This window comes from Mesitornis unicolor, unplaced genomic scaffold (assembly GCF_000695765.1).
Source record: "Mesitornis unicolor isolate BGI_N332 unplaced genomic scaffold, ASM69576v1 scaffold18364, whole genome shotgun sequence".
Classification (NCBI taxonomy): Eukaryota; Metazoa; Chordata; class Aves; order Mesitornithiformes; family Mesitornithidae; genus Mesitornis; species Mesitornis unicolor.
Window position 1 is genome coordinate 36,176 of NW_010178271.1, and position 11,203 is coordinate 47,378.

The 11,203-nt window shown below is 41.7% G+C and overlaps 1 protein-coding gene across 1 annotated transcript in view; it reads right to left on the minus strand.

Moving 5' to 3' along the window:
- LOC104538993 (probable serine racemase) overlaps window positions 1–8,553 on the minus strand; it is a 28,949-nt gene extending 20,396 nt beyond the window's left edge. The window contains exons 1-2 of the mRNA XM_010182396.1: window positions 8,391–8,553; window positions 1,363–1,705 (exon numbers count right to left, since the gene is read on the minus strand). Of these exons, the coding sequence (XP_010180698.1) occupies window positions 1,363–1,705; window positions 8,391–8,491 (444 nt within the window). The 5' untranslated portion in view covers window positions 8,492–8,553. The remainder of the gene's footprint in view (window positions 1–1,362; window positions 1,706–8,390) is intronic.
- Between the last annotated feature and the right edge of the window lie 2,650 nt (window positions 8,554–11,203).

An 11,203-nucleotide genomic window follows, 5' to 3' on the forward strand; every position in this document is an offset into this window, starting at 1 on the left:
CTGAACTCTCAACCATGGCAGTCTCAGAGTTTTGGTGACAAACAATGCAATGTGCAAAGTTAGGTACACTCCCCTCTGTTCTCCCAGGCCCTGCCCCCCCGACCACCAGCGCTGCACATGTGGTTGCTCACTCCCCTGGCCACCTTCCCAAGCAAGCGAACTTTTCCACTCTGAAAGGAAATCCAGGTACAGCTGGCAGGATGTCTTACTCCCGACTCATTCTCAACAGGCAATATGTGAGTGCAAGATGCATTCAGTCAAACTTGTCTCCTTACACTTCAGCCAACACTGCCCTGCAAGTTTTTTGTGCCACCTTACAGCCTCAAATTGTCTTGTCTCATGCCCTTTGTCACAAGACACAGTCCTTCAGTAGCATCTACAAAAAACACAGCTATCCTTATTTTGGGAACTCTAAGCTAAAAAAACCACCAAAAGTAAATATGCCACCTCTGGATTAGCAGGCACCATCTGGGAAGCAGAACTTCCGTGCCTTGTGAACCCAACCACTTTGCTCCAGGGACTGTAAAACCCAAGCAGTGGCTCAGGCACCAGGGTCCTTTCCCTGTGCAGGGCAGAAAGACAACCCACAGCCAGTGATGCTAGTGGGGTGCCTCAGGTCAGCAACAGGGAGGGATTCATCAAGAGAGTGATTTGGGGCTGCTGCTATGAATTTCCATTTGTCAGACACGCTCTTTTCACCCACTGCAGGGAAAAGAGGAGATTAGCCACAGAGTGCCTACAGTAGCCTTCATGAAGAGAGTAGAAATACACTACGAATTAAATAGGTTGCCACTGTACTGCTCTGATGCTTTAGCAAATGCTTGTACATTTATGAGAGTCTCTCAGTCATTTTCATACCTAGACTGACTGATAGGTGCGTATGCTTGTGTGTGTTTATCTTAGTGTCCTCGTTTTGGAGGACGCACCTGGTTACAGAACATCCTTGCCAAGTTGGCCATGCTAGGAAGGAAAATCTGTACCTTCAAACACTCCAAATAAGAGGGTTGGTTCTAAACCAGACCCTCCCACAAGGCTGCTTACCCAAACACTGATAGTCTGCCATCTCCAACTCAGGTTCCTTGTAGCGAGAGTTTTTCACGGGGAGCACAATGCCATAGTGCATTATGTCTATGCCTAATGTGGTTTATCCTTTGTTTACCAGTCACTGCAATCTTTGATGATTTAGGTTAGTGCAAACAGGTAAAAAGAAAATTATTATTGACAGTTAGCACCAACTAATATGAACATGAGTCATCTTAGATCTATCTGCTGCAACTCACACATACTCTTAATTCTTTTCTGATCAACTTTTATTAAAAAAAAAAAATATTGAGATAATGTAAAGCCATATAAACTTCCTACCATGCAGGGGGTTTTCTGAATACCGCACTGGATTTTGAAAGCTGCTGCACTAATATCTTCAAATCGAATCAGCTTGTTATAGCTTGACAGGGTGGTGCTACTGCTTGATTGAGGGATGCTGGAAAGGGCATCCCTAAGTAACTCCTCGTTACGGCTCACTATCTTCATTTCCCAGGTCTTCACATCCCCATTCAGGTAATCCTCCTCACCAAAATCTTTCAGTCTCTCAGGGTTGATAGAGAGTGGCTTCTGCCCAATAAGGCCATTTCTTATTGGCCCATCTTTACAACAGTGAAGATCACAAAGTGCTGAGGCATCTTGTTTCTTTATTTTATTGTCATCCCTAAAAACAAATAAAAGAATCTTGTTAGAAAAGCTTGGATGATTAAAGGCTTGACATTAGCATTTAAGAAGGATGCACATCTCAGTTGCTCTTTGTAAGCCTCAAATAGGCAGACTGAATTATTACTGTCGTATGACCTCTCTTGTAGATGGATTGAAAGCTACTGTAACCAGCCAGCTTTTAGAAAACCCACAGATAACCTGGCATGTGGACAAACTGGGAAACTGTCATGCCCAAGAAAATAAGAAAGACATAATCCATGCTGTCTGGGCAGCCAGACCTTCCTAAGTACTCCATCATCTATCATCCCAGTTAAATGCTGCAGAAATTTTGGAATAACTGGAATTGTATTTCCTATATGCAACTCCATGTTTTTCCAAAAAGGCAAATAGCTGCTGCAGACCATTACCTTATACTATTAATAGCAGTAATAAATGTCATTACATGGTACACAAGAGGTCTGCTTCACTGTTCTTGCGTGCTTGCAGAGCACACTCTTAACAGTTGCCAGCTGCCTCGTGACAGGAAGGAAGTAACTTTGATAAGGGATAACAATTATAGCCTAATAAAGAGCAAAAGAACTAGGTTTCCTGATCTGCAAGCTAACACTTGATAGATAAAAACACCTGTAGATAAGACAACACCATGATGCCACATAAACCTCCTTTCCCAAGGAACTTTGGAGAGACAACACTTTGCTACAAGTATTGCCAATTTTTGTACCTTAGACTGTCCTAATTTATGGTCCACAGTGTTGAGGAGTTCACAAGGGATAATTTGCTACAGTGTAGGATTTTTGCAGCCCTCCTAACAGATAAATACAAAACCTCTCGGAATTCTTGGAATTTGGAAAGTAATGTGGGGGAAAAGAAGCATCAAGCAGAAGATCAGCAATTTGGAAAAGAGCTGATACCAACCTCAGGCTGTGGCTATGATTACACAGATGGCTACTTTCTACATAAAGGACTCAATATTAATCTATTTGGAAGAAAGAATTTTCTAAAAAAAATACACAGTTTTTGTAGCCAAGTCTTCTCTCTTCAGAATTACTGAGTACAACACTAATTTTCTAAGATAAATAAATATTTACACATTTGTATGACACTTGTGATTTAAAATATTTTCCCATTAGTGTACCTTAAAATTGATACACCCAAATAGCAGGCATTCTGTCTTCAAATTACATACCTTATCAAGTAGCTCTTTCCATGCTTTTTTACATTTCTGCTCGTTTGGGGTTAGGGCATTGGAACACTTCATGACGATGTTAAGCTTTCTGTGTTAGTTCTCATGCATGTTAGTTAGCTTAATGTAAAGACGAGAATCAAATCGGACTGTCTCCCCCTGAACTTTTTACGGAGCCCATGGTTCTGGGAACCAAATAGGACTGTTGCATAAACAACAGAAATTATCATCTTGGAGGTCACATCTCTGTTAGGAATTTGTTCCTCTGCGACCCCAGCACATTTTCCATATCACAGTAGCCCATAACCACTCCAAAAAGAGAAGAACATATACATCTTATCTCTAAATACATTATCTAATCTAAAATGCTTAGCAAGCATTACGAATTAATGATATTCCTTACTTTGGCAATGGTTTAAAAGGGTATATGTGAGGTAATATATATAGGTAGATTAAAACCTTGTGATATTTCTAAGCAATTTTTTTTAATTACTGACAAGCACTTGAGAGAGGAGATAAACTCACACTTTTCCCTTGCATCTGTTGCATTCAATTACAAAAATCTATAAAAATCCTGGCAAAAGATGACCACAAAGAGTCCATTGATGAACCAGGATTCTGCTAGAAAGTACAAACTACAGGGTAACACCCCATCACACTAGTGTCATTAAATATTTTCTTAACTGCAAATAGAGCGACTGATATGGGATAGTGATTTTTGGCCCTACTCTTGGATTTCTATTGGGTTTTTGGAAGAACAAAGGAGAGAAGTAAATCAGATTCTCAATCTTTGATCTGCAGTACTGCTCTGATGAACAGTGATTATCTGCTCAGAACCCTGATGGAGACACCACCTTATGACCATTGGAAAAAATGAACAAAAGCCAACCAAATGAAAAATATGTCTAGGCTTTTCAACCTTGAGATAGGTTTAAAGCACATCTGAAACCTTACCATCTCAACATTTAATATGAAATCTATCATCCATTTGCATTTGAAAGGTCAGCAGCCACATAACGAAAGGAATATCATTGTGCTATTGTATATGTGTGTATTGTATATATTTATTTCCGATGAATTTTTATTCTCCGTCTATCGACATATTTTTAACTCACATTAGCCAATGACATTTTTCCCTGTTATACCCACCTGGGTGTGCTACAGGGCCACTGAGAGCTCTCAAACTCTCAAAGTAAACAGTGGGTTCAGGTTTGACAGTCCATCACAAAGAGGCAACCAATAACCCTGTTGGGTCACATGCATTTCTCTCCTCAAACACATTTCATATGCTTGGCAATTTCTTTTGCAGGAACATTCAAAGTTCTCACCCAAAGTGCTCACAAAAAGACAACACGCGACTTCTCATACACAGCAACAAAGTATGGCCCCTGTGCTAGTGATCGTGCCCACCAGATGAAAATCTGAGCCAATATAAATACAAACTCCAGCATTATAAAACATTGCTCCTTTCAAATGAACCACTTTTCCTTTTTTGGAATTTGTCTCAGAAAGTTTTCATTAAAAAGTCTGTTTATTTCCAGCCATAAAACAAATATCCAGCTGGCAAACCTTGTTACATGGTTATAAATTACATTTTACCTTTAAAGTGATTAGTAAAAGCAAACATGAAAAAACAGTTTATAAACCTACTTTTTCAAAAACAGCTGCTCAGCATAACTGCAAAAAATAAAAGAGAAGATCCATATGCAGACATTCCATGAATAATTAAGGAACTGGAAAAACTGTCATTTGTTTAAGCAGATAGCTTTACATAGTTTGAAGTCTCAAAGCCAATGAAAAGAGAGTGTATGCTGGAATGTACTCTTGGAATGATAAAAAGCAACAACTTGGAATGAATAATTTTTCTGTTTCTAATTTTTTTAAAATCTACTGATAATTTTCATCAAGTTATATAGCACTGAGGAAAACAAGTTTGGAAGAACAGTAATATTAATGCACCAAAAAATTAATAAAACCAACAAAAATAATTTAGGGAAAATAAAATACAGTAGTGGCAAATACTATACCTGAAAACCACAATTGTTGCCTTTGTTAAAGAGAGAAAGAAATACCCATGCAGTTATCCTGCAATGATGAGGCAATTACATGTCCCTGACAGATGGAGCACATGCAGATTTGCTTCCTCAGAACAATGCGGCAACGGACTAAACAGATTAAACTGATATACTGGGTTCTCTTCAGCTTCTAAAACTGAAGGAGCAAAAAAATCTACAAAGTCAAGGATGTTGAGAAAATAGCCAGCTGGGAAGAATTAGTCACTGTTTGTCCCAGTATAATTGTTAGGGGTTATATTATATGGAAGTATCAGGTAGAAAATTTGGAAGTTCCCTTCTTATAAAAATAATTAGCTCACAGAATAAATTGCCAAAGGATGCTGTGAAAGGCAATAGTATAAGTGGGTTCCTAAAAAAATTGTACAATTATAGGGAGGTAAGTCTAACAGTGACCAATAAATACATGGTTCAAGAAGCAACCTGTGATTCAGGAATCCCCTCAGCACTTGGCAGGCTCCACGAGAGCATATGAGAGAAAGCATCTTATTTGGCTTTTCTTTTTTCCCAAGCTTCTGTTACTGGCCACCACTGCAGAGAAGACACAGAGGTAGACAGCTCTTTGGTCTTACCCAGTGTTGCCATTTTTATTTGCCTATGTACCCAATGTCAGCTTTGGGCCCAGTTGGCAGCTTTTAGATGTCTTACAAAATGAGTCACAACAATGCATTTTGAGGCAGAAATGAAGCTGGAATTACGCACATGTGTTCCAGTATTACTGTGCTGCTTCACAGATAGAAATTCAAGGGGTATTACAGCAAAAAGTGACCTGTTTAAAGTCACTTCTACCTCATTCCTCAAGGTGTTGAGCAGAGACGGGCCATGTACTGGGAGGTGCAAGGTGGAAGGAAGCAGCTTGCTGCAGGTAGCAGTCTGCTCAGCTTCTGACTGAGATGAGACTAGGGCTGGAATCTCCTCTTAAAGGAGTGAGAAAGAGGTAATCTCAGCATGTGACAGAGAGGGCCCTTTTGCTTATTCCATGTCCCCAACTTCATCTTCTCTGACTCTTTCAGATGCCTGAGCCTTCCACAGCCCTCTGATACCTTCCCAATTTGTTGCACTCCCCTTTCCCAATAACTCCTAAACATTCCTGTTCCACTGCAACTCCATTTGGCAGTGTAAATCCCTGTGAGCTCCCTTCCTTTTGCAAAATCCCTGCTCACCCCCACAATCCTCTTCTTTTTTCCCCCCTCCCTCCCCAAACACACCCGAATGCTGCAACAGCAGCAATTCTTAAAAGCATCTCAGCAGCTTCTGCAAGCACATCTTTACGAAAGAGAAATGATAGAAAAACTGAAGCTTGCTGAGTTATTAAATGGCAAGAAGCATCACGACAGATGTCACCTTCACTGGTAGTAATTCTAGGTTATTGCATTGTATGGTGTCTAAGTGTCCTCCGCAGTAGGACAGGGTGACAAGTAAACTCCCCCAGGCATGGGGATGGAACGCACTAGATCCGTCTATGACAGTACAGTTAAAACACATCAAAGACAATGCTGCACTCAAACATTACTTTCTCAAATTACCATTGTTTTGTTTAACATTCATAGTTAGAAACAACCGTTTGAGACTCTATCAATCCAACTAGTGCAATTACAGAATGGAAACTTAATGTGTCTCTGCCATTTAGATACCCAAACCCTATGCAAAGTGATTGTTCCTAAATCACATAGGAATCACCAACACCTTTCACTAAACAGAAGGACAAATTCAGTAAATAGCAGCTCAACCTTACTGATAGAAACTGGGGCACAGACAGATTGAGTGACTTGACTAAGACTCCTGCAGGAAGTTCGTAGCAGGGCTACTCATCAGAGTGTCTGAAAGACGAAGAGATCAGGGCTTAGTTACTAGCCTGTATGTCAGGGGACATACGCACTGTGACCATCCAGTGTAGATAGGTACAACCCAATGTTGAGACTGAGCAGGCTTTTATAACTCTACTCACCTTATACAGGTCTGACCAAACCACGTGATGGTACTCCCGCAACAAACGCAAAGAAAGCTCAGGCTCATGCAGGGAACAACCACACTGCATTATCACTTCTGATAAAATATCTCCTCAGTAAGTCAGATTTACCAGACCCTAAGCCTAGTACTATATCTGACTTTATCTGTGGTCGCAATCTGCTGCCAGTCTTCTGTACACACTACTGAAATGTCATTGCTTACCACTGGCAATGGCAACTGGGTGTCAGCTGCTGAATAGCTAATGTGAGACAAAGTAATCTGAAAGCAAGAACTTGGAAGGTCACTCTTCTTGGTTAACCTCTGCTTCAACACCTTCCAAGGTGTCCTCAAACAGATCCATCCCTCTAAGCCGCTCTTGTAGGACATTTATAGCTGTGAACGTCAAGTGATCACTATCCAACACTATACTCAGTTTAGCAGTTAAAACTCTTCAACTAATTAAACTTTTTTCTTCTTTAAGTTAAATATATTCTGAGTTTACAGGTTCTCTGGTGATTAACACATCTCCATAATTCAGTTGTAATAAAGAACAAATAGCATAACCCAAACTAGAGGAGGTTTAAGATTCTCAGTTCGCTGCAGGAAATAATACACCACGTAAGACTTCGGCTAGCCATTTTTTCAGTGCTAAACTGGGATCTCATCTTCTCTTTTTGTGTTTCATGAGGGCTTATTAACAGCATTGAGCCCACTGAAGCAATTTATGTTTTAAATATTATCAATATCTGTGACTACCGGCACAAGGCAGGAAATGTAAATTGCCCCTTGTTTGTACCACATCTGTCAACACCAGGTTGTGATCTTGCTAGTGGTGTCCAGATAATAAAATTGGGGGAGTAAACAACTATAGACAAGGTTAAGGGCAAGTCAGTGAAAACACAACTATGTCACATGGGTGGACATTCCCCAGCTGGTGGTATGCAAGGACACTAGATGTCTCCTAAATTTCCTCTGCACCATCCAAGCCTGAAAACAGGAACTGAAGACCACCATAAGCACCATAACAAAGAGAACTACAGGATCCGATACAGGCTATCCCAAGATACATTTTCAGCAGTCCGCTGGCCTGTCTAGGGTTATTTTTAATACTGTACTCATGAAGAAGTGAAAAAGCTGAAATCCACAGGCTTAAAATACTCACAGCTCCACTGCTCCCAGTGGATGACCCCAAGAGCAATAGAACGACAGAACTCTGGGAGATATCAGAAAATTATAGTTTCATTTTTTTTTTAGAAAGTAAGGAAAGGAAAAAGAAAGCATTACCTATACAGCACAGCGACTAAATAAACAACGAGGTGAAGCAAAACTCCAACTACGATACCATAAGGAGGCAGGAGGGGTCCAGGGGTTGTCATGTCCATGGGCCTGGCCCTGGGAGGACCCCGAGGGCTGACCATGACCCCTGAGTGGAAGAAAGGAGCGCTCTAGCTCTAAGTCAGACAGCAATATTCTCCAACCTTTGCCAGAAAGGATCGTAGTCTTCATCTTCCCTGAAGCGGTCCCTGGGACTTCTGTTTTTTAACACCTTGGAGTAGAGAAACTGTGCTGCAAAATTCATTGTAATTCCTGGTGCAAAGCAGAGCTGAGAGGCTGCAAGCAGGGGGGACACTTGCCTGTGGGGAGTGCCAGGCCTGCAATGCCTGGGTGGGAAATAGTGGTTGATGTGCTGTAGGCAGCTCTCCAGCACGGGCTGGGGGAGGGAATTGCCTTTGAGAGAGATGGTTGCTGCTATTTAAAGAGATTATTTCAGAGGCCAACCTGTCCTTGTCAATTTGAGTCAGGGCCTGGATTATGCTTGGGTGACGCTCTGTTAGCAGGACACTTGAAGCTTTAGTTACTTACTGCTTAGCTGTGAAGCATGATCTAAACCTGCTGTAGGGCCCGCGATTTAACGGCATACACTTGGGTAGGCAGAGGCAGCAAGAAATGGATGCCCCTTTGGGGTGGTTGAGTCACCTGCAGGCATCCTTTAAGGCCACACCAAGGGACATGACTGAGGCGCAGAAGAGACCAATTACTTCATTCGGGTATTCTCTTTGTACAGGCCTTTGTAGCAGAAAAACAGAGCTATCCAGATCATACAAATGGAAAAGAAAAGATCATCTAGGGAAAAGACTGCAGCAACAGATATATTAAAATAACCCCATCTACATCTGTTCTTCATTGCCCTGAGAAACTGTTGGCAAAGGCAGTGCCATATGTTCAGATGCAGTATGGCTGTCCAATGAGGATGGGAGCAAGGGGCCCTTCTGTGGTTCCTCTCCTCTGGAATACAGCCCTGATGGAGCACAGGCTCCAAGCTGCTCAGGGACTGACCAGGTGTCCCTTTCCAGGTATGAGTGGTCCCCTCAGTACCCTCTGCTTTCTGCTAATAGGGTACAAAATCTTAACTTCCAAGATAGAGAACAGGCACAGCGTAAGATCTACCCGAAGCCGTGACCTAACCCTCTCCACAGAGTACCGTGAGAAATATTATAATCTGCTTTGTGTAGGAGAGTCAGAATAAATGATCAAATAGTCTTCTGGGACTCCCAGGAAACTTTGAGCTGTGCTGGTAGAACCTTCCCTACAAAAAAAAAGACAGGTCCATGCTCCCCTGACTTCAGCAGTACAGTTAAAGCTCCAGACTCACCAGGATTCCCTGTCTCTCTCACCCAAAACCCCTTTACCCTTCCATTTCCAGGTAGAGTATATGCAGGTTGTGGCAGTGGCACGGGCTACGCATGGCCACAACCCAGCAGCACAGTGCTGCCAGAAGTGAAGAGACAAAAAGGCAGTCGGCTGCTGCCAGCACTTCCAGCTTTAAGCCAGAGTGAAGTTCAGGCCAACTCCACTGGTGCCTTGAGACACAGAGAGAAGGCAGGTGGAGTTATTACTTTGCTCATAACTCATCTGAAGTGCAATGGTGAGCAACTTAAAAGTGGTGAATATTGCAAACTCTAGCTTTTGGGTGTCTGGAACTCCAGACTGATGTGCTCAAGTCTTGACATGTATTCAGCTCCCCAAAAAAAGGAGGACTTGATCTATGATCAGCACTTGTAGACCATGCAAAACTAGTAAAAGAATTTTTGAGACCATTTGGCCAAGCAGTCAGAAATAAATTCACCAAGCTGTTTCAGAAATATGCGCAGCATTGAAATGCTGTCCTTCTAAAACACTCCCAAACAACCAGCTCACAAGGGGAGAAGCATATTTGGAAACTTCTGCTGTAGATTTGGGCCCACATCAAACATTCACTCAAAGCTCTCACAGTATGTGCTCGAAATGCTGACTCTGCAGTGTCTTAGAAGGTACTACATCACTGTTAATTGCTGTAAGTTAACTATGACCATTTTCTGAGCTGCTTATTTCCTTAATGAGAGATAAGTGGTTAAACACACACTATTATTAGATGTGTCTTCCTTTCATTCTTGTCTGTCAAACTTCATTGTCCTTAAAAGCTTCTTATGCTTTGTCTGCTGCTTGACATACCCACCTTCACTGTCTGTGCACACAGAGAGGGTGGCTGCACAGCAGTCCTGCTTTCTCTTGGATTTTGTCACCTTTCACAGGCACTGTTCTTTCAGTATCTGTGTATCTTCTCTAAGACATCTCTCTTTGTTGTTACTTGAATCCTTTAAATAACTTGGCCACCTTCGTCTAGGAAGTTAGTCTGGTCTCCTACTTCTTCCTAGTATCCTTCTCCAGGAAATACCTATTTATTTCCTTTGTCTTTACTAATGCAGTTATTAGTAGGAGTTGACGGTCTGCTGCTGCTGTCCAAGAACCAGAACTCCCCAGCAGAAGGCAATAACCCCGTAAATGACATTTTTTAGGGGCAGCCTCACATCAAAATACTTATGCTGAGGATGAACTTAAGTACATATTTTATGCTTTTTTATTCAAGGTTCCATACACTTGAACTGTATAAATCCATAGTTTAATAGATACTTACAAATAATATTTAATATATATTACAAAAACAGTATGATGGAGCTTACAGCTCTTTCCTGATACCATTGCCTTTGCAGATGTTTTTTCCAAGCAGAGTGCTGTGATTGTTCAAGGAGCTTTACAGCTGACAAAGTGGATACATATAGCAAAAGTCACAGCAGCAGCAGGGTGTCACTCCGCCTCCTGGCCACTCCCACCCAGAGCATGTAGTCAGGCATGGGGTGGGCATCCAAACCCTCTTATGTACGGTGCCATCTACTTCATTTACATCAAAAAGCACACTGGTCATGGTAGACCGGCTGTGCATTTCACAGAATCACAGAATCTCAAGAGTTGG